The sequence below is a fragment of the Zootoca vivipara genome, chromosome 3 (assembly GCF_963506605.1).
Source record: "Zootoca vivipara chromosome 3, rZooViv1.1, whole genome shotgun sequence".
NCBI classification, from domain to species: Eukaryota; Metazoa; Chordata; class Lepidosauria; order Squamata; family Lacertidae; genus Zootoca; species Zootoca vivipara.
Window position 1 is genome coordinate 101,453,162 of NC_083278.1, and position 24,288 is coordinate 101,477,449.

Genomic DNA, 24,288 nt, shown 5'->3' on the forward strand with positions numbered 1-24,288 from the left:
GCTGCTGGGCCATCCTCGCCACACCCAGTCCAGGACCCGGGAGATGACCCTATCTTTTGTGGAATGGTGCGCAACTTCTTGTGCCTGAATGGGTCGGTCGGGAAGCAGCTCCAGGGTCATAACCTCTTGCGCAGGCGCTGGGTCGGGGCCTGTTTCTGGTAGTGGTAGCCTGCTGAGGGCGTCTGCGTGGCCCATCGCCTTCCCAGGGCGGTGGATTAGTGCATACTGGTAGCCGGCAAGGAAAATTGACCACCTGAGGACACGTGGAGACAACACTTGGGGGGTCTGCTTCTCGGGGGCAAACAGGCCAAGCAACGGCTTGTGGTCAGTCACTATGGTAAAGGGCCGCCCGTACAAGAAATCATGGAATTTTTTTACGCCCTTCACGATTGCCAGACCCTCCTTGTCAATCTGTGAGTAGTTTCGTTCGGCTGCAGCAAGCGTCTGGGAGAAGTATGCCACCGGCACCTCTCTTCCATCCGGGAGTTGGTGTCCCAGGACAGCGCCGATGCCATAGGGAGAGGCGTCGCATGCCAGCACCACTGGCAGCCTCTCGTCGAAGTGTGCCAAGACCGAGTTCGAGACGAGCAAGTCCTTGACTGCCTGGAATGCGGCCCTTTGTCGCTGGCCCCACACCCAAGGGGCCCTTTTATCTAGGAGTCTGTGTAGGGGCTCCGCTACCGCTGCCTTATGCGGAAGAAAGGCATGGTAAAAGTTCAATAGTCCCAAGAATGACTGAAGTTCGGGCTTGCTCTTGGGCGCTGGGGCCTCACAAATGGCCCGTACCTTGTCACCGGTTGGATGGACCCCTTCTGCGTCCACCTTAAATCCCAGAAAGTCCACCTGCGGCACTCCCAGTAAACACTTTTCCCGCTTCACCTTGAGGCCCGCCGTCTGGAAACGGTGCAGGACGGAGCGGAGGCGGTCCTCAAATTCCTCTGGTGTGGGCCCGGCGATCAGTACATCATCGAAGAAGGGGGTGACGCCAGGAATCCCTTTAAGGAGAGAGTCCATTAGATTCTGGAATATGCCTGGTGCCACGCTAACGCCAAATTGCAGCCGCTTTACTCTGAATGCCCCTCTGTGCGTCACAATCGTCTGAGCCTCTGCTGTGGCTTCGTCCACAGGCAACTGTTGATACGCTTGGGCCAAGTCCAGTTTGCCAAAGATTTTTGACCCAGCCAGGGTGGCGAGGACATGGCTGACCACTGGCACTGGGTATGCATGGGCCGTGAGAGCCTTGTTTATGGTGCATTTGTAGTCTGCACAGATGCGGACCGAACCGTTAGGCTTGACGGGTGTGACAATTGGAGTTTCCCAGGGGGCGTTGGGCACCGGCTCCAGCACTCCTTGCTCCACGAGTCGGTCCAATTCCTCGTCTATGCGGGGTTTCAGGGCGAACGGGACCCGGCGGGCCTTGTGCCTGATGGGTCGTACAGCGGGGTCTAGCTGTAGGGCAATGGGGGGTCCTGTATATCGTCCCAATGCCCCATCGAAAACCCCTGGAAACTCTTTGCATATGGCGTCCACGTCCACTTGTAAGCTAGTGCGGTTCACCCCGGTAACGGCTAGCCCCAGAGGTCCAAACCATGCCAGTCCCAGTAAGCTAACGTAGGGGCCCTTAACTACCAGCAAGTCCAATTGTTGCTTTCGCCCTCGATATTGCACCCTGAAGGTCCCCACCCCCATTGTAGGGACCTTACGTTTCTGGAAGTCCCGGAGGGTGAATGGGGCCGGCCTTAGTTTGGGACCCCCATTAGGGCACAGTTCCCTTAATGTTCGGGCCGAGATTATGGATAGAGTTGAACCCGTGTCCAGCTCCATGCGGCATGGGGCTCCCTCTATCTGTACCTCTATATAAATTTTCTCTGTGCTGGGATGGGGCAACTGGAATACCTGGTAGTCCGTGATCTCCGTCGAGTTGCCTTGGTGCATGGTGCCGTGTGACCTGGGGCTCCTGGGTCGGTCATCTGATGCTTGTCGACGGGTGAGTCGAGCCCGACACACCCGGGCGATGTGTCCCAATTTTCTGCACTGCCTGCACTCTGCGTTGCGGAAACGACAGGTCCTCCTCTCGTGGTTCTCCCCGCAGCTTGCACAGTTCCCTCCTTCTCGTCGAGGCTGCTGTGGTGTGTGTGCTGCTTGAGTGCGCCGCTGTACTCGGTGTACTTCCTCCCTGTCAGATTCGGATTCGTCGGTGAGGTCTTCGTGGTAGACCCTCGGTTGGGATGGCGGGGCCGGTCGTGCCTCTTGCGTTGACCTCTCGGCGGCTTCGGTTGCCAGGGCTTCCTCCAGAGCAATCTGGAACGTGAGGTCTTTTTTGGCGTAGAGGCGTCGTTGCAACATCTCGTCCCTCAGGCCACCGACGAGGCGGTCACGAAGCATGTTCTCCAACTCTGAGAAGTTGCATAGCCGGGCGGCTTGGCGGAGGGAGGTCACAAACCCAGTTATGGTTTCCCCCGGGGCTTGCCGCTTTGCGTAGAAGGCATTTCGGCAAGCTACCACCGAGGGCTGTGGTGAGAAGTGCTCCTTCAGCCGTTCCATTATTGTTTTGTACGAGACGGTAGCGACATCTCTAGGTGCAAGGAGAGCCCGGGCGATTTCAAACGTCTCCTCTCCACAGACGCTGAAGAATGTCGCCCTCTTCATGGCATCGTTGGTGACTTCTTTCGCTTGCAGGAGGAAGTTGAAACGGGCAGCGTACCCTTCCCAGTCTCCTGATGCTGGTTTGAATGGCGAGAAGCTGCTGTCGGTTGCCATTCTGGGTTCCTTGGGTCCTGGAGCTGAAGCCTGGATGCACGGTGCGATGCAGCGGTGCAGCAGGTGGCGGTGCTGCGGTGCAGTGCGTGGTGGCGGTCAGCTCAGCAGGATCCCATCCTCGTCGCCAGTGAAATGTACTCGGAGTCGAGAGTGAATTTCATGCTCTTTATTCAGCTCATAGTCATCAAGGAGAAGAGGAGAAGAAGAATGGCTCTTTTCCCAAAACCATCTGCTTATATACATTATTTACACAATGGGCCTTGCGTGATTGGCTACTTCAGGGCTACACCTGTGGGCCAATTATATTGTGGATTGACTTCTGCCTGCAGCCTGATTGGCTGCTCCTACAGGCCAATCAGGTAGCAGATTCACTTCTGCCCGCCGCCTGATTGGCTGCTCCAGCAGGCCAATCAGGTTGCGGATTCACTTCCACCTGGAGTTGGATTGGGTAGCTCCCGCTGTTTCTGAATCCTATTGTTCTAGGATTCAGCTCAGTACATAACAGCTCTCTTCTCCATGGGATTTGTCCAATTTCCTTTTAAAGCCATCCAAGTGGGAACAAGTTTCATCGTTTTACTAATTTTATGAACATCTGTCATGGCAACTCAAAAGTCCCAAACTCTGCAGCCTTTCCTCTTCAGGGGTGTTGCTCCACCCACTTGATTGTTTTTGGGGGCCCCCTTTTCCTGAACCTTTTCCAGCCACTGTCCTCACAGGGAGGGTGGTTGATGAGGATAAAATGGGCTCTTTGGAGGAAACGCGAGGGGGCAAACAAGCCTTCATCCTAAACTGAAGCAGAACCCCCTAAATCCAGCGGGGCAGTTCTGGTAAGCTTGCTTAGGGTTGCAGCCTGGCAGCAAGAGGTGAAAAGAGCAGCACGTACAATCTGAATGGGCACCAAGAGGGAAAAGGATGTGGGCCAGCCAGATAAGTGTTTTCCTCCTGCGGAAATGCCCTGGCAGGCACTCCCAGATCAGGAAGAGGTGACGAAGAACAGGCAGTAATGCAAAATCCTCAAAGTCCCTTTATTAAACAGCGTCAGCAATGGATATTTGTCCCGAAAGCCTCGTGGTTTGTTAGGCAGTGCTGGGAAATATGCTTTCGTTGCCATTGTCCAATGCTCAGGTTTTTTCCACTTGCTTTTCCATAAGCTAGGTAAAGGGACCCCAGACCATTAGGTCCAGTCGTGACCCACTCTGGGGTTGCGGCGCTCATCTCGCATTATTGGCCGAGGGAGCCGGCGTACAGCTTCCAGGTCATGTGGCCAGCATGACAAAGCCACTTCTGGCGAACCAGAGCAGCGCACGGAAACACCGTTTACCTTCCCGCTGTAGTGGTACCTATTTATCTACTTGCACTTTGACGTGCTTTCGAACTGCTGGGTGGGCAGGAGCTGGGACCGAGCAACGGGAGCTCACCCCTTTGTGGGGATTCGAACCGCCAACCTTCTGATCGGCAAGCCCTAGGCTCAGTGGTTTAACCCACAGCGCCACCCGCGTCCCCTTCCCATAAGCCAGGATGCCCCATTTTCAAACACAGCACTAAAACTGCTTCTGCTGCAAATAAAATTAATAAATCCTTCTAGATTAATGAACTCTGCAGCTGACCAGCACTTCCTCATTAAAGCAGAAATAATCCTTCCCCTTAACCTGCGATGTAGGGTTGCCGTATTTCAAGAAGCTGTTGAGCATTTTTTTAGGGGGAATTTGCCCAAAAAAGGCAGAGAGTGATACTCAAAACACACACTTCTTGGTTCTGTTGGCAAAACCCCAGACATTTCTCACCATGGAAGTGAGAAATACTGGAAGCATTTGGAATGCAACAGTTAGTAAGTAACTTTCATCAGGCATTTAAACTGAAGTCGATGTTGAATCCAACTTTAAAAGCAAATACTAGACAGGTCCACAATGTTATTTTTCTGGTTTTGGATTAATAATAATAATACGGTAATATTGTTTATACCCTGCCCATCTGGCTAGGTTTCCCCAGCCACTCTGGGCGACTTCCAACAGAAAAATAAAATAAAATACAGTAATTGATTAAACATTAATCAGGGCTGCCTTCAGATGTTTTCTAAAAATCTGGTAGCTGTTTTTCTCTTTGGCACCTGATGGGAGGGCGTTCCACAGGGCGGGCGCCGCTACCAAGAAGGCCCGCTGCCTGGTTCCCTGCAACTTGGCTTCTCGCAACGAGGGAACCGCCAGAAGGCCCTCGACACTGGACCTCAGTGTGCGGGCAGAACGATGGGGGTGGTGACGCTCCTTAGTGAGAGCCAAACTAAGGCAGATCATCATAGGAATCAGAATCAGACCGTTTGTCCCTCTAAGCACAGCATTTGTCATACTGACCAATTATATCCCTCTAGGGTTTCAGACTTTTCCAGCCATAACTGGAGATGCCAACGATTGAACCTGGGACCTTCTGCATACAAAGGGCTGAGCTATGGTCCTTCCCCAGTAGGTGCTCCTGCTGGCAACTTTTAAGACCCCTGATTTCTTGTACCTCTGCAAACCGTGGGGTTCCCACAAGCCGGGGGGGGGTTCCCCCTTCCGCATGGGTGCTGCCGTTTCGCCCAGATAAGGATTTGCAATCTGAGAATGAGCTTGCTATTAGTATACATTGTTGACTATATGTGCCAGACAAACACCAAACAGTCTGAGCTTGCAAAGCATGTGCATAGCACTGTGAAAACCCTGATGATTGACCGATTGCCGGGGCTTGCAAAGCGTTGTGCAGAGGGCTTTGTATATACAGCACAGGGGTACCTCTGGTTGCGGACACGATCCATTCCAGGGTGCCATTTGCACCCTGAAAAGTCCGCAACCAGAGCGGTGCTTCTGCGCACGTGCGAAGCATGATAGAGTGTTTCTGAGCATGCACGAAGCACAATAGAGTGCTTCTGCACATGCGCAAAGTGCGCAGAATGATTCTGCACATGCACATGCAGCGAAACCCGGAAGACGCATCCTGAAGCGGACGCAGCATGAAGTATGACTGTATGGTATCAGACACAGGACAGGAGGGCATGACTTGGCCCACTAAATGGGTGGCCCTGGCAGACTTAATTAGGTTCTCGACCGCTGGTATATACAGAAAGGGCAGCATGCAACAGATTAGCTGCTGTGACGCTCCCCACACCATGTGGCAACTCACCCATGAGTTGGTGTCATTCAAGGGGGAAAGCTTTCCCAAGGGAAAACTATATCAGATTTCGGATTTCAGGCCATGTTATGCTTGTTTGTTGCTTACCTATATATTAGTCCATTGCTTGAAGGATCACAGGTTGCCTAACACATCTAACACGACTTTCTCTCTCTAATTAGCAGCTACGCGCCTTTTTGAAATATAGATGTTGTTAGAAAAAGGCAACAAGTTCCTGCAGGAACGGTGGCTAAAACCACATTAAAAACATCAACCGGTTATTTAATTCCACTATTTGTAAAAAAAAAAACCAACTGTTTCATTCCACTATTTGTTTGAACTGGGGCCATCTTCAGAACTAAGTTCACGTTCCTGTGTGTTTGTGAGATGTGGGTTCAATTCTGTTACTTTTTTATAAGTTAACAGGACAGGGGTACCATTAAGGAGAGCGAGGAAGTCATCTCCAGCAACAGATGGTATGGGGCATCAGCAAGATGTTGGGAGAATTGTGTGTGTCTTGGGGGCCTGACCTTCATGCATAAACTAGCCTGCTGCTCAGGGATGTAAGAAAGCAGTGATTTCCATTCTGGCCTGCGTTTGTCACAATCAGCACCGTTTCCCTTCCACTGCAGTTCCGTTTCCACCAAATACCAATTATTCATCTCACTGCCTGCTACTGAATGCAAGCTGAACTTGCACATATCTTACATAACTATGTATGCAAAACAATGTAAAAAAGGTCATTAGTTGCACATCACTTGTGAACTTTTTAAAGAAACAACACCACAACAGCGATGTGAACAAATACCAATCATGTCCACACGATCAATTTCCATAAGGACATAAGAAGGCCCCCTGCTGGATCAGGCCCATCTAGTCCAGTATCCTGTTCTCACAGTGGCCAACTGGATACCTGTGGGAAACCCAGAAGTGGGTCCTGAGGACAAGACTGCTCTTCCTCCCTGTGGTTTCCAGCAGCTGCTAATTTCTGGTAATTCCATTCCTGGCCACAGGTGAACACACAAACTGCAGCAATTTCCACTTCCTTTTCCATTCCCACTGAAATTTTCAGACATCCCTACTTCAGACACAGCAGAAGATGCTGTCTGCTTGAACAGTAGGTCTAATTTGTTTCTTTATGTGGTATGCGGTAGGGGTAGGTTGGAGAACTAGCTTTGGCCTCATGCAGCATAATGTCTTATGCAGGCCCTGGAACTGGAAATGTCAGGTATTGTGTGAGAGAGAGCTTTAAACCAGTGTTTCGGTTTCTTTCATAGGGACATATCAGTGGCTTTATCCTTAGCTAACCCATATAGCCCAGGGACCCAGGTGGTGCTGTGGTTAAACCACTGAGCCTAGGGCTTGCTGATCAGAAGGTCGGCGGTTCGAATCCCTGTGACGGGGTGAGCTCCCGTTGCTTGGTCCCAGCTCCTGCCAACCTAGCAGTTTGAAAGCATGTCAAAATGCAAGTAGATAAATAGGAACCGCTACAGCGGGAAGGTAAACGGTGTTTCCATGTGCTGCTCTGGTTCTCCAGAAGCAGCTTTGTCATGCTGGCCACATGACCTGGAAGCTCTACGCCGGCTCCCTCGGCCAATAATGCGAGATGAGCGCGCAACCCCAGAGTTGGTCACGACTGGACCTAATGGTCAGGGGCCCCTTTACCTTTACCTTTAACCCATATAGCCCAGTACAGTGGAACCTCGGAAGTCAAATGGAATCTGTTCCGGAAGTCCGTTCGACTTCCAAGCTCTTGCAGCCAATCGGAAGCCGTGTCGGACATTCGGGTTCTAAAGAATGTCCGCAAACCGGAACACTCACTTCCGGGTTTGCGGCGTTTGGGAGCCAAACCATTCGACCCGCAAGGCATTCAAGGTACGACTGTATTGCGTAAAGTGTGGCATCCACAGTCTCAGATATAAATCTTCCCCATCCTCTGCTGCACCAAATCTTTCAACTTCTGCAAGAGGTGGGTTATTAGACTACATTGGGGTGGCAGAGAAATTCCTACCGGTACTTGTGCCCACTTGACCATTTGTTGTTGTTGTTTAGTCGTTTAGTCATGTCCGACTCTTCGTGACCCCATGGACCAGAGCACGCCAGGCACTCCTGTCTTCCACTGCCTCCCGCAGTTTGGTCAAACTCATGTTCCTAGCTTCGAGAACACTGTCCAACCATCTGGTCCTCTGTCGTCCCCTTCAGAGGACGAGATGGTTGGACAGTGTTCTCGAAGCTACGAACATGAGTTCGTAGATCAGTGGAATTGGCACAGCTACAGGTGCCACATAATACCCATTCTGCAATTGTAAATATCTGATCATATAGGGTGGCAGCGCCTGCACTTTGGAACTCTCTGCCGATTGAAACCGAGCAGGTGTCATCTCTGCATTCTTTCTGGCACCTGCTAAAGACATTCTTGATGATATAAACCTGCCCAGGCCATTAGAGGTAATTTTAAATCTACTTTCGCATCTTAACTTTTGCATGTCTTAAAGCAGGGTTGTGGATTTTTCTTTGATTTTTCTCGTTTTATCCTTCCGTAAACCAACTTTGAGGTTTTCTTTACAACCAAGCGGTGGTATATTTTTTTATGAAAAAACATGAAATAAATAAGTAAATTTGATTCTGTCCACATTTAAAGGTGAAGCTACTTAATGCTCACTTTCCGGAACAATACACAAACCGAAGTATAGTCATCCTTTGAAATTCACACATCTCCAAATTCTGCAATGCACTTCTCCAGAGTTGACAGACTCGCTTGTTCCTAGACTAGGCAGCCCATATTTAGCATACAGTTTGGCAGAGTTAGGTGATGCCTGCACACATGTACATTTTGAAGGTATACAGAAAGAGGGGGTAAACTTGATGCCGAGCTGCCATTTTTGATGGCAGTCCCGTGTTTACTGCCACGTATAGTTCCATTGCAAAACCAAATACCGTGGGACCTTGATTTACGAGCTCCTCGACATCCGACGTTTTTGACTTACAAGCGAAAAAAGTGGCCGCGCGCTTACGATTTTTTCGACATCCGAATGGAAAACCCGTTCGTGGCTAGATGCAGTTTCCTCGACTTACAAATTTTTAGATGCGGTTTCCTCGGCTTACGAATTTTTCCGTTTCCAATGCATTCCTATGGGAAACCGCTTTTCCTATGGGAAACTTGACTTTACAAGGTTTTCGACCTACGAGTGTGCATTCGGAACGTATTAAATTCGTAAGTCGAGGCCCCACTGTATAAACAGAGAGGCTTCTGGACAAAATGTCTAACGTGCTGCAATGCTAAAAACATATGGACCTCAATGCATAATTTCTGGTCTTATCTATGCCTGACACGCGTGCCACTTGAAAGGGACTTGGGCAAAGGGAGTGACATGACACTGGCCGGCCATTTAGCATCGCATCTGGTGCTTGGTGCCATCTGCAATTGGCTAATGCAATTTCCATGCCGGCAGTCTGCGTGCATTAAGGGTTTGGTTTTTTTTTATTCTGAACGTACTACAGGTTTGGAAACAAGCAGGATGCCCTGAAAGCTACCCACGAGGTGCTTTCTGCAGAGTGTTGCCGGCAGCTCAGAAAGCCGAAAATAAAACTCATTTCATGAATACAGGTTTCGGGAGTGGAGGAAAAAGAACCAAATGCATATTCCGCTTGTTATGTACTGAGCTGAATCCTAGAACAATAGGATTCAGAATCAGCAGTCTGATTGATCAGCATGAGCTACCCAATCCAACTCCAGGTGGAAGTGAATCCGCAACCTGATTGGCCTGTAGGAGCAGCCAATCAGGCTGCAGGCAGAAGTCAATCCACAACCTGATTGGCCCACAGTTGTAGCCCTGAAGTAGCCAATCACGCAAGGCCCATTGTGTAAATAATGTATATAAGCAGATGGTTTTGGGAAAAGAGCGATTCTTCTCTTCTTCTCCTTGATGACTATGAGCTGAATAAAGAGCATGAAATTCACTCTCGACTCCGAGTATATTTCACCGCTCTACAAAAATTGGCAGAGTCCTGTGTGTAATTAAGGTAGTTCTGCTAAAAGTTTGTGGGCATATGGATGGTTTATCCAGTTTTCAAAAGTAGCTGTTTTAAAAACCTTAATCCCTGGATAATATTTCAATCTCATATAGGTCAGGTTTCGAATTTCCCTGTTTTCCTCATTACCTGCTGTTTTAACAGAATAAACACTGTTCCCTTGACATTTAGCATCTAAATAGCTGTTTGCCGTGCTGCGTGCCTACCTCTTAGTAGGCCCCAGTGAAAAGGCAACAGAACACCTCTTTCCCTAATGCATGAGACCTTGTAATCCAAGATTACATCTGATCCAGCAGAACATGACATTTTCTCAGGACACATGTACCACAAGAGGTAATTCTGGGGTGTGAACTTTTTGAGGTTAATGTTGCATTGAGGAAGTTGGGCACAGATTGAAAGAAAAGTAATGGATTGAAACTGCGCTGGTTCAGCATGGCAGGGGCAGTCAGTAGTAAGTGCTTAATGCTGTATTTAAGTTGCAGAGAAAAATGAAGGAAGTTCAGCATTCCGCCTTGACACTTTCCTGTTCAAAATCTCAAAATCGGTGCAGTTATTCCAGTACTTTAGGATGCAGTTATCTTAGCCACCGGGATGCGGGTGGGGCTGGTGGGTTAAACCACAGAACCTAGGGCCTGCCAATCAGAAGGCTGGCGGTTCGAGTCCCCATGACGGGGTGAGCTCCCGTTGCTCGGTCCGTGCTCCTGCCCACCTAGCAGTTCGAAAGCACATCAAAGTCCAAGTAGATAAATAGGTACCACTCTGGCAGGAAGGTAAACGGTGTTTCCGTGCGCTGCTCTGGTTCACCAGAAGCGGCTTAGTCATGCTGGCCACATGACCCGGAAGCTGTACACCGGCTCCCTCGGCCAGTAAAGAGAGATGAGCGCCGCAACCCCAGAGTCGTCTGTGACTGGACCTAACGGTCAGGGGTCCCTTTACCTAGCCTAGCCACCTACTGCTTGGTTAGTACATCATCATCAGCAACTACTATTCTAGTCATTCTAGAATGGGTTTACCAATATAGTACACCCCTGATGCAGACTGATTTTATAGCTCTAACCACTTTTTACCTTTTCTGCTTTGTATTTCTTGTACACCACTTAGGGATGATTGTAGCTAAGTCTTATAGAAATCATTTATTATTTTATTAAGAGAATTTCATTTATAAATAGAGTGAGTAAAAAAGAAAGTGAGAATGGAAAAAGAAAAGAAATACTGTTACATTACCATGCATTAATATACTGTATTTTGTTATTATCCTAATTCCGATAAAATCGCCAGTAACCTAATATATTATGTGTAAACTCATTCCAAATACCATCGTATTTATCCAAAGAAAAAGTCTGCACCTATAAGCTGCTTAATTAAATCATTTAAATAAATAGAATACAATCTTTTCGTTGGTGCCAATGTGGGGGTTTTCTCCCATTGCTTCAGATGAGGGAAGTTCCTCAAGACCCATCAGTCACCTTCCCCTCGTTTAGCCAGCCAGTTGAGGCCGTTCCCTGCCAAGTTCCTCTCTGAAAAATAAGGGACCGGACAGAAATTAGCATACCGGAAGTAGCGCGGCAGCCATTTTGGAACTGGGCGGAGCATGCTCAGAAGTGACCAAAATGGCTGCTGCACCAGAAGTCGCACTGCAGCCATTTTGGAACTGGGCAGAGCAGCATCAAAAGTCACTTCTGAGCATGCTCTGCCCAGTTCCAAAATGGCCGCCGTGCCAGAATAAACTGGGAAAAACAAAAAAAAATTCCGTTTTTTTCGGCTGGGGACAGCTGGAAAAATGGGGGTTTCCCGGGGAAAACAGGAGACTTGGCAGCTATGATGCTGACAGCTTCTAGGAGCCACAGGTGATAGCTGAGCGAGGCCCAGAAGGAGCACAACGAGTCCCCCACCAGAGGTACTATCCCTCCCCTAGACTGTGGGGACAAAAGCAGTTAATGAAGACAGGGTTTGGGACTTCCTCCTGTCTCCCACTCATGGCGAACAGGCTTATGCTGAGCTAGACATATCTAGCTCAATGCTGCCTACACCAGCTTTCCTGAACCAGGTACCCTCCAGAAGTTCTGGACTCCATCTCCCATCAGCCCCAGCCAACATGGCCAAGGGTCAGGGATGGTGGGAGTTGAGGACCTAAATATCTTGAGAACACCTGGCTTGGGAATGTTGGCTTACACACTCTCTGTGGTTTCAAACAGGAGACCCTCTCAGCCTTGCACGGAGAGACCAAAGATTGGACCTGGGACCTTCTACATGCAAAGCTTATTCTCTACCATTGAGCTATGGTGCTGCCCTCCTAGTTTAAGCTGGGAAGGAGATCTGTGTTCTGTTTCAGTCTTCCGTCATCACAGATGTTAGCCCCCGAGATGTGCTCTCAGATAATGTAATGCATTACAACGCATTTGGGGGCTCTTCTGATAGACGGGAGTCTGATTTCTTTTTCTTTTTGCTGACGCACGTTCCAGCGTGCTCCGTGTCGTTTAAAACAACAACAACAACAACAACAACCTGCGTGAAATGTGTGTGGGGTAAAAGAGCCTTCGCAGAAGTCAGGATCCTTGTGAGAATACAGTGTTACCATCATTAGTGATAATGGCAATTACGTGCTTGCAGGCAGACGAGGCTGTGTGCTTGTTCTGAGGTTGTATTTCCTGGCTTTGTAAGGTTAGCGTCGACTGGGAGCAAAGTAGTTCAGAAGGTGGGGGCATGGTGTAGCCTTTTCATTCTGCCGTTGTTCTTAAATACGTCCTCCAGTTTCGTTCTACAGATAGCTAGGATATGGACTCTTGACTTCGATAGGATCAAAACTAGACAAAATGTGAAAATGAAACAACAACAAAAACTGTACAAAATATAGCAAGGACATCCTGAAAAGTGGAGGAGGAACAAAGGGGGGGGGGAGGGCTTTGAATTTTAATAGCAATGTACATCAATCATTTTGATACAGTATACATGCTACAATAGAGTCTTTTCTCTAATTACCTCTGTACACAACTGAAGTTTTCGAAGCCAGATCTTCACAGTGGCATTTATTTGTAACCTGGTACTTGTTTGCACATTGCTGATGCGAGGAATGGAGCCACTGTGTGAAAATCTTTGCAGAATTTATGCTACGAAACATTATTGCATAAGTACAGCAGCTGGGGGAAAGCCATCATTTAACATCTTGCCTAGCATTTGTTTGTTTAATATCCGCTTTAGTAAAGGAAATACCAAAAGCAACGAGCTAACCCCTAACTATAAATTCCAATTTAGAGAGTCAAAAACTAAAGAAATGATGGAAGTCCAAAGAGGAGCAAGAGTCAAAAGTTAATTGGTTCCCTCCCCGCTCCATTTCAATCTGCTCTATCAACAGAAATCATTCAGAATCATGGGTTGCGGATAGCACAGTAGAGATACAACATTTCCTGGTGCCTTAACCATGGTTAAAAAGTTACAACCATTCTGTGAACTATGTGTTCCTTCTATCCTTGTTTGCAAATTCCTCTCTTCCTTATCTTTTTCAAGCTCATTCTGCTGTTTCATTATGTGTGCGCAAAATGCTAGCTTAGCAGGCTTGCCAAAGTTTGCAAACTCTGGTTAAAGCTAACCGTGGTTTAGAATGATGCAGCTGTCACATGGTGCCAGGGCTAACCTCAGCAGGTTAGCTCTCTAAACAGGGATTCCTGATTCCTTACCTGTGACTGGAGACCAGCCTCCCTTAGATCTTAAGGCATGATTTGCTAGCAAGTAACTGCTTGGAATTGGACATATCATTTGCTGATCAAATACAAAGCTACGCACTGATGTCGTCATTGTGTGGCACTACTCTGGCGCTTCGGGCATTTTGTGTTCCTGCTGCTAAGCTCAGCTTGTAAATATTGACAAATGATTATTAAACTCTACTGAGAAGCATCTGTCTTATACAAAACGTGTAGTAGAATTTTGGCCATTTTATACCTGCGTGTGTTTGTATTATTCAAAACCTGATATCTGGATCTATGGGGAAAGCATAAAAGTTATGCTTTGTGGTGTATGGTGATGCCTCATTCACACACACACACAGGTCAGCATTTGATGCTGCAGTCATCTGGCATTCACTACACATGCATGTTTATTTATTTTAGTGCAATAGTTAATGGGGACTTAACTGAAACTGTGTACTTTAGTAGAGGTAGTTACATTAAAACCTTGGACAGATATGCTTAGACAAATGTAAAAGCACCTGCAAATCCAGCAAAACAGAAAGTGGAGAGAGGTGGACCAGATATTTAAAGAGATGCTCAGCCCAGGTAGAAATCCTATCTAGATATGTCCATATTGTGGATTTGCCTCTGATGCAGTGAGAGAAAACTCTACAGCAGAGGATGCTGCTCTGGTATGTTCTTAATATTATGCTTTAGAGCAGCAATTGCCAAAACAACTACTTTTAGAGCTATCTTGTCACAGCCAAATGCACCACTCAGTAGGAATGTAAGAAGCTAGCCGATGCTAAATCAAGGCATAAAAGGGAGAGAAAGATGAAATCACAAAGCTGCGTGAAAGAAGGTTTATTTGTCCCTGTGAAGCTGAAGTACACTTCTTCAGGGCAATACCAATAAAAACTTGAAGGCTCAGATTTTCTTTAATTTGGGAAGGCACACTACTAAATGAAAAATGTTCGGAACCAAATATCTAATGAAAATGTTTGTTTGTTTGTTTGTTTGTTTGTTTGTTTGTTTCATGAAGGATCACTGAATTAGTTGGATACCATCCCGAGGAGCTGCTGGGCCGTTCTGCCTATGAATTCTACCATGCACTGGACTCTGAGAATATGACCAAAAGTCATCAGAACTGTGAGTCTCATTCCAAATCTGCATTTTCTCTTAGGAATGTGTGTTATTGAGCACATTGCAAAGATGTGAGGTTGCATTTGTTTTGCAGGAGCATGAGTTGTACGTTTATTTATTCAGTGGGCAACACAAATAATTGGTGCTAAGGACAAACTTGGGCTGCAGATCATGGTTAAGGGGTAGAGACCTTAGCCACAGACCCAGGGCTTCTCTCTTCAAGGGTGGGCGCTTATGCTTTAACGAAAAAGAATGCAAAGGAGGACAGTAGTTTGCATAAAATCTGCATATGCTAAATTTATATCTGTAGATGCAGAATTGGAAATAATTTTAAATCATCATTTAAATGGAAGTACGGTGCATCTCGCCATTGTGGGGAAGACTGAGATGATGAGGTGACCTGTGGGCCTGCTGTCGAGGTTTGCTGCTAAATTGATGGGAAACGTCAAGCCACCATTTTCTCTTCACAACTCTCCCTCCTTACAGTTCTTTACCTTTAAACCAGACAGCCCTTCAAACAGAGGACTGTCAAGTAGGACACGTGGCCACCCTAGTCTGTGTCATGAACTCTACTCATATTGATGCGGAGCAGATTCCAACATACAGTTAGCAGAGTAAAAACTAAAACACGTTGCAGGATTCCCCCAAAATAGACCAGAGGCAATTATATTTCATAAAGCAGAGCTTTACTGCTACTGAAGGCAAATGAGCATAACGGTCAGAAATCCAACACATTCAGGATTGGCACTGCCCATAAGAAATCCAGTTGCAGCAGACTTAACTTAAACTTGTAATAACTTATAATAAGACTAAGGTGTTAAGATACAGAACACTTCACTAGACAGAAAGAGAGACAGAGAGTGCAAACCAAGTGCTTCTGGCCTAACTATTATAGACAGCATGACCTTGACAGAAAAAGATAACAGAACCAGCTGTACTCAGTTTCTCTGAAGGAATAGCCCAAACATCACGAACCTTCTGCTTGTTTCTTTCGCACAGACAAGCTTCCAGAACCCTCTTGGATTAATTAGAATAGGAAAGATCTCTACACATGAGATCAATACTTTCTGTACTGTGGAATGCAAACCGACAGTCTCTGCACCACTGCAAAAGATTCCTTAGTTGGTGGTGGCATGTTGTTGCACTGGGAGAAGTTTGTGTGAGGAGCCAATCCACAGGGCAAGATGCTATACTTGAACGGCAATTTAATTACTAAGGATATGTTAATTCATTTGGTCATGTAGGTATTCTCACATGCATGCACTCGAGGATAGCAATTTATGCGTCTGATGAAGTAGGTCGTGGTTCACACACAAAAGTATGCTGCAATCGATCGTCCACAAAGGGTTTTCTTTTTTGCTGTTTGTTTCCTTCTGCTGGCTCAGGAAATACCTTGTGTGTGCTACCTTAAGCCCTTTAGATAAAGAATGAGGTGCAATCAATAATAAATGCTAGCAAGTAGCAGCCGAAAGGTACTTTCCCTTCCTGGGGTTCCTTTAGAATTTGGAGCTCCTTCCCAGCCAAAGAAGCATAGAGTAGCAAGAAAGGGTCAGGAAACAGGTGAGAGAGGAAGGCAGGTGAAGAACTGGGAAAAGGCTGTAGCTCAGTGACAGAGGGTATGTTTCGATGCAAAAGGTTCTGAGTTTGGTCCCTGGTGTCTCCACCAGGAGAAGCTCTTTTCTGAAGCCAGGAGAGCAGCAGCCACTGAATTAAATGAACTCATGGGCTCAGTATAAGACAGCTTCCTGTGTTCCTGTGAATTCAGCTGTGGGTGGCAGGCAGCCTGTCGGATCTTGAAGCCACCTTTTATTGACAGGTGTGGAGGAAAGTGATGGAGACCCCTGCAAAGAATGGCTAGATGGGAGGACTCTGGGATTTTCATGAGGCCCCATAAAGCACTGGCAGCTCCAGTTCTCAGTGAGGTCAGGATTGCCAACATTGCATGTGGCCATATTAAAATACTTGGTGTAACACACCCTAATCAGCAGAGATCCTCTTATTGCCTTCCTGCCATTACACTTCCATATTCAGAGCAACAAGTAAATTGAATGTACAGTATACACACATTCACTTACAAATCTCACAAACTGAGACAAAGTTGTAGGAGAGAATTTTACAGCAAGCGCCGGTCTAATTTCACTCCTGTTTCTTACCCCCTGTTTGCCCCCTTAGTTCCTTTTCTATTGTTTGCCACCGTAACATGCTGCACAATGCCTAAAAATAGATTTAATCGCTTTGTAGCTATGTATTGTCACCCTGCAGAATGGCCCAATGCCAGGGAGCCCATGTTCTGATTCCATGCAGTCATTTTCTTCTCTAACAACTTAACGCTAAAGAACAAGCCGGTTTTGGTAAGCTTGGCAGAGAATAGTCAGGACTTAGCTGTTTTCTACAAAAGATCTAGTGTGGTGGCTACATGACATCTCTTGGAAAAGGAATTCTAAGTCAGCTTTTTTCACTCATCTGTTCTAATTATCCTCCCCATCTCCAGCAAGAAACGAAATCTGTAACTCTTGAAGTGTTCACATGAAGAAAGCCAGACTATTCTGGGTATTCCTGGAACATGAATTCTCTTTATCACAACTTGCACAGCATTGGGGAAGGAGTGCAGAGTTAGCCTAACTATTTTTGAGCCTTAGCCTGCAGTTCTTCTAGAATTACCATAGATTGTATTTCTGTTGCAGATTTTCCTTCATTCGAGTAATGTCCAGCAACTCTCACCTTAAGAGTTTCGTACTTTAGCCTCAAACAATAGGATATCTTCTCCAGTTCCACTTCCCAAGTTACCAAAGTTTACATTCCCCTAATAGCCTAGTCCTTTCGTTTTGATATGAGCAAAGGAGAAGACCCCATGTTTGCAAGGTTGTTTTCCTTTAAATCTCAGGAGTGGCACATAGTTCCTGTGAAAAGCCTGAGGAACATTTCTTGTGGGGATTATCTACCAGTATTCCCAGGAACATGCATAAGTCTCTTCAATCTAGAGCAGGGGTGGGCAACCTAATGCCTGTGGGCCGGATGCGGCCCAATCGCCTTCTCAGTCCGGCCCACGGACGGTCTGGGAATCAGCGGGTTTTTCCATGAGTAGAATGTGTCCTTTTACAGTGGCCCCTCGACTTACGAATTACTCGACATCCGAAGATTTACGAACGGGGAAAACGGCCGCACGCTTACGAATTTTTCTGCATCCGAACGGAAACCGTTGCTGGTTTTAAATGCAATTTCCTCGACTTACGAATTTTAAATGCGGTTTCCTCAACTTACGGATTTTTCTGAATAATTTTTTTTTCCTATGGGAAATCGCTTTTCGACTTATGAACCTTTCAACCTACGAATGTGCATTTGGAACGGATTAAGTTCGTAAGTCGAGGGACCACTGTATTTAAAATGCATTTCTGGGTTATTTGTGGGGCCTGCCTAGTGTTTTTACATGAGTAGAGTATGTGCTTTTATTTAAAATGCATTTCTGGGTTATTTGTGGGGCATAGGAATTCGTTCTTTTTTTTCAAAATGTAATCCGGCCCACCACATGGTCTGAGGGACGGTGGACTGGCTCACAGCTGAAAAAGGTTGCTGACCCCTGATCTAGAGTTTCCTTTTGGGGGAATCTGACATGCTGTTTTTGAGCTGGCCTCTGTTCCTATCCCACATGGCCCTGGTAACTGCTGTGGGATCATCTGCTGGTGGAGAAGAGGCTGGAATGTGCTCTCACATATGAATGGAGGCTCCTCACCCTGTAAACACAACATACAGTTCCTACTCCAAAGGGCAGGGACCCAGGTGGCGCTGTGGGCTAAACCACTGAGCCTAGGGCTTGCTGATCAGAAGGTCGGCGGTTCGAATCCCTGTGACGGGGTGAGCTCCTGTTGCTCGGTCCCAGCTCCTGCCAACCTAGCAGTTCGAAAGCACGTCAAAATGCAAGTAGATAAATAGGAACCGCTACAGCGGGAAGGTAAACGGCGTTTCCATGTGCTGCTCTGGTTCGCCAGAAGCGGCTTTGTCATGCTGGCCACATGACCTGGAAGCTATATGCTGGCTCCCTCGGCCAATAATGCGAGATGAGTGTGCAACCCCAGAGTCGGTCACGACTGAACCTAATCATCAGGGGTCCCTTTACCTTTACCGTTACTCCAAAGGGCAATGGATTTAAAGGAATGTCCACAGGCTCATGTTCCTCATTACAGCAAAGCAGTGCCATCTAGCTAAGACAGCACAACTCCAAGGAAGGAGCAATTTCTATAAGCGAATTCTGAGTAAACTTTTTCCCTTCAAAGGGGATTTAAATTCTTTGAGCTACTGCTAATTATGATCAGAATAAATGAATAGATTGTTTTCCAAATGTGCCTTGCTCTTTTTTTTCTTTGCAATTTTGCTATTAGGGTCCAGGTTTTTCTAATAGTTTGGCATTGTTTGCAAGGAGTGGGAAAGAGGGAAGAGTGTAGAGAAGGGGTCAGCAAGGTTTATCTTGCCTGGGCCAGATCGGTCCCGCAGAGATCCCTCCGTGGGCTGGATCACACGCCCACCTGCGATTTTCAGCACCTGCGCCTGCGCAGATGCAATTTTCGGCACTGCAGAAGCGAGTCCCCTTGCCACGTTGCGCCGGTTTAGCGCAGTGCACGAGCGGGTGGCTCGGTTTGGGGGCCGGTCAAGCGACCTCCGTGGCCTTAGGCTGGTGACCCCTGGTGTAGAGAGACTGAGGTTTAATAATAATAATAATAATAATAATAATAATAATAATAATAATAATAAATTTTTATACCCTGCCCTCCCTAGTCAAAACTGGGCTCAGGGCGGCTAAAACCAATAAAATTACAATAAGTCATAAAAGAAAAGAAAACGATTAATTAAAATACAGATTAAAATACAATATTAAAATTTAAAATGCAGCCTCATTTTAAGTAGTCCATAAATCCAAACCATGAGGGAGGAAAACACAGGGGTCAGGCTGAATCCAACCCAAAGGCCAGGCGGAACAGCTCTGTCTTGCAGGCCCTGCGGAAAGATGACAAATCCCGCAAGGCCCTGGTCTCCTGTGAGAGAGCATTCCACCAAGTTGGGGCCAATCCTGAAAAGGCCCTGGCCCTAGTTGAGGCCAATCTGGGCACCTTATGGCTCGGGATCTCCAGAATATTGTTGTTTGTGGACCTTAAGGTCCTCCGCGGGGCATACCAGGAGAGGTGGGTGGCAGGTACAGAAGTCTGGAAATAGTTGTCATGGGGACGGGGGAAGGACAATGGGGAAGGTCTCTTGCCTCGTGTGAAACTATGCATCCAATAAAATAATCCAAAGTAGTTTAGATGGATTTGAAGAGGGATATTAGACAAGTTCAAGAATGAAAGGTCCATCAGTTGCTATTAACCATTATGGCTATACGGAATCTACAAAGGCCACTAAATGCTAATTGATGGGAGGGGACAATAGGAATAGAAGACTATTTCCCTTGCCCCCTCCTTGTGGGCTTCTCCAGGGTATGTGGTTGGCTGCTATAGTAGCTAACAGCAAGAGGGAAAGACACATGCATGCAAACACAAAGGTGTTTCAAATATCAAAGGTGATATTACCAAGGGTACATCCTTGTACGAGCAGATTTTTTTTCTATTATTGAGTTTACCATTATGTACAATTCGCCAAGTTCAATGGGATTCAGTCCCAGGTAAATGTCTGAAGATCTGCAACCTTTAAACCTTTTATGTGTAGTATGTTTAAAAATCGTTTTCTCTCCACCACCCTTACAAAGTGGCTCTTGAAGTACTTTACAGGTGGGAAATCAATGCAGAGAGAGAGAGAGAGAGAGAGAGAGAGAGAGAGAGAGAGAGAGAGAGAGATTTGTTTGAGGCCAACATTGTATGTCCATGGACAAGCTGGTAACTAGCACAGAAACTCTAAAAACAATGGAAATTCAATCCTAAACATAAAATGCAAGCTGTTCATATTATTATTGCTATACCCCATAGAAAGACTATAATCCTCCATCAATGGGGAAATAATAAAATGATTGTTCACAAGGATGAGGGGGGAAAGTGTACAAATTAATGAAAATATTTACATTGCCCATAAACTACACAGCCCTCTGCCAAGTTAGAGCTTGCTTCAAGTTTGCAGTCCTGTATTATTGTCTTGCGATGGGGTAATGGCATTGTTCTGAAATAAGCTACAGCGTTGTTTGCGTTCTTGGCTTCAAATATAAAAAATTCTATACACTCCAAGAGACTTAATTGGTAGTCATCAGAGGCGATAATGGGTTTAATTCGGCAGAGTTGGCATAGATCACACCCTGCAACCTATGGAGCAGGGAAGAGAGAGAGAGAAAAGGCAACAAAGTCTTTGTTTTGTTGCATAACGTGCCCTGAGAGTGCGCTGCAGAACTATACCAAGAGATTAATTATATTCCATCATTAATATTTTAGAATGATTTGGATCTGTTCCTGTTCCCACTGAATCTTGCCATTCATCTCAATGCAGGGCCAGTTGAAAATCTTTAGTAAACTGTTTAACCAATGTGTTTCTTTGTAGTCTTTAAACTGTTCAAAATAACAGCATCTTTTATTTATTTTGTGCATTTAACAAAACATATATGCTGCTTTGTTCCTAAAATAATAATAATATTGAAGCAATTTAAATAAAGCATTTAAAAACCTTAAAATATTCAAAAGATGGTGGGGATCAACAGTTGCTAAAAAAGCCTGGATGGACTTGCCTAAACAAAACTGTTTAAAACAGGCACTGAAAAGGGCACGGTGAAGTTGCATGCCTGATGTCAATAAGCAGGGAGTTCCAAAGTTCAGGTCCTGCAATACTAAAACATGGATGTTTCTTTAAGTGAAGGGCAAAGGAAGGAAATCCATTGACAAATAAAGCCTCCAAATTATAATTAAATGTGGGGACTTACTTTCAGGCATGTGGAAGTCTCTGTTCCTTTTTCTTGCTGCTCTGCTTTCTTGTCAGAGAAGACAGGTGAAGAGGCAAGGAGGAGGAACTGGGGCAAGAGGCTCCAGGGATTGACAATGGGCCCCTACTAGCATGTGATCCTCAGCAAGTGCCTAATGATGCTGGCCCCTGATGCTGGGGGACAACTAGGGATGCTGGAAACAAAAATGCAAATAGGAGCGGAAAATGCCAACATTCACTTATTTGTCCCATGTCCATGCAGAGATGAACCCATTGAATATGATCTGCAATCGATACACAATTGATTTCGTTTCCCTGCCTCATCTGCATTGCATTGGATTCTCATTGAAATGAATAGGATGGAATAAGGGAATTGACAATGTAATGTATGTCAGTATAGTGTCCAGGTCAAGGGAAGTAATAATACCCCTCTATTCTGCCTCGGTGAGACCACACCTGTGTCCAGTTCTGGGCACCACAATATAAGAAGGATATGGACAAGCTGTAAGGTGTGCAGAGGAGGGTGGCCAAGATATAAAGGGTCTGGAAACCAAGCCTTATAAGGAACATTCGAGGGAGTTGGGTGTGTTTAGCCTGGAAAAGAGGAGATGAGAGGAGATATGATAGCCATCTTCAAATATCTAAAGGGCTGTGGAGCAAGCTTGTTTTCTCCTGCTCTGGAGAGTAGAACTCAAACCAATGGCTTTAAGTTACAAGAATGGAGCTTCCGACTAAACATCAGGAAGAGCCATTTGACAGTAAGTGCCATTTGACAGTGGAACGGTCTCGCTCGGGAGGCTGTGGACTCTCCTGGCTTGGAGGTTTTTAAGCAGAGGTTGGATGGCCATCTGTCTTGGATGCTTTAGCTGTGATTCCTGCATTGTGGGGGTTTGGAATAGATGAGCCGGTGGGGGGTGTTCCTTCTAAATCTACAGTTTTGTGAAAGCTTTCTAGGGTTGTTACTGGGTGATACACTGGGTGGCTTTTTTGTATGTTGCATTAAAATGTTAACATCCTATATGAAAATGTTCTCCCCCGCCCCACGGTATAATGTATACCACAGTACAAATGTAAGTACAGACAGAGGGCCTTCTCAGTAGTGGCACCCACCCTGTGGAATGCCCTCCTACCAGATGTCAAAGAAATAAACAACTATCTGACTTTTAGAAGGCATCTGAAGGCAGCCCTCTTTAGGGAAGCTTTTAATATTTGATGTTTTAATGTATTTTTAATCTTTTGCTGGAAGCCGCCCAGAGTGGCTGGGGAAATCCAGCCAGATGGGCGGGATATAAATTTATTATTATTATTATTATTATTATTATTATTATTATTATTATTATTATTTGCTTAGAGACCTTTTAGGTAGCAAGCGACTTATAAGTCTAAGAGTAATACAGCAGACTCAAATAGCTGCTGGACATGGACACACACACACACACACACACACGACTTTAAATGAAGAGTACAAGCTACTCTTTGTTGTAACAGAACATAATGTGATTTTATTTTATTTTTTTAAATGATGAAAGCAGTAACAAGCTTTTTGATAATGTAACAGGCAACTCTCATTAGGACTCTTCATTGCAAGTTGATTATTAGGAGGCCCCTATGTAATAATGTTTCGCAGACACTGCAGAACACAATTTTCTAAAACGATCTTTGGACAAAACCTTTTGATATTCCTCACACACGCATGCCACACAAGTAATCTGGTAATCAAAAGGTAGTATTTAAAGTAAATTAAAAGCAGGGTGATTTTTAATGCAAAACCTTTGCTGACGAGGAAGAGGGAGGTGGAGTAAAATACAAAAGCACTTTGTAGATGACTCATACTGTATACCAAAAATGGCCGTTTCTGCATCATAGGCAGCCCGTTTGGTTCTGTCACTGTCTCTCAGGGCTTGTCCACACCGGAGAAAAATGTGGAGCTCTCCCCCCTTTAAATGCAGGGTTTTAAAAATCTTTTCTGTATTGCACATTCAGAGGATCAAAAGACCCTGCATTTGAAGGGTAGAAGGTCTGGACAACACTGGGATGGCGAGAATGCCATGTGGATGCCTCTATGTTAATGGGGAGACAGGCCACATTTTGCTCTGATGTGGAGTAGCCCTCAACCAGAATCCTAACCCACCATTTCATACGATGGTACCAGAAGCCAAAGATTTCATGTTAAAGATTCTTATAATAGGGCTTCCGCACGTCCGAAATTTCCCAGACATATCCAGCATTCGCCCGTTGGAAAGAGCGCCTGGGTGGAATTTCTGAAAATTGGTTAAAATGTGCAGGAAAATCTGGGGGTGTGGCAATCCATGTTGGAAATGTTGATTTCTTTTGGCGAATCTCCTAAAAAATAGCTCAGAAACTTTGTCCGGATTTTCACTTTTTGAAATATGGCAACCCTACTTTTCAAGGCAGTCTAAATACAAGCTGGGGCTGGGTGTTTCAAATCAAACAACCCCTTTGCACCCTAAATGATGCTTCGTCGAGAGACTGGGAGCTGGGAGGGAGTCATTGCAATTTAGATAGCACAGACATTTAATCTTCCTACAAAGCATCAAGGGCTTTTTTTTAAAAAAATAGACCCGGCTTTTTCAACCCTAACAGCTCCCAAGGCGGTTTACAGCGAACAGCAATTAAAGCAATGTATAGTTAAGGCAATTAGAAT

The 24,288-nt window shown here is 45.9% G+C and overlaps 1 protein-coding gene across 2 annotated transcripts in view; it reads left to right on the forward strand.

The window, feature by feature from the left end:
* EPAS1 (endothelial PAS domain protein 1) overlaps positions 1–24,288 on the forward strand; it is a 125,763-nt gene that overhangs the window by 83,006 nt on the left and 18,469 nt on the right. For both annotated transcript variants that reach the window (XM_035111181.2, XM_035111182.2), the window contains one exon: positions 14,638–14,744. In XM_035111181.2, the coding sequence (XP_034967072.2) occupies positions 14,638–14,744 (107 nt within the window). The remainder of the gene's footprint in view (positions 1–14,637; positions 14,745–24,288) is intronic.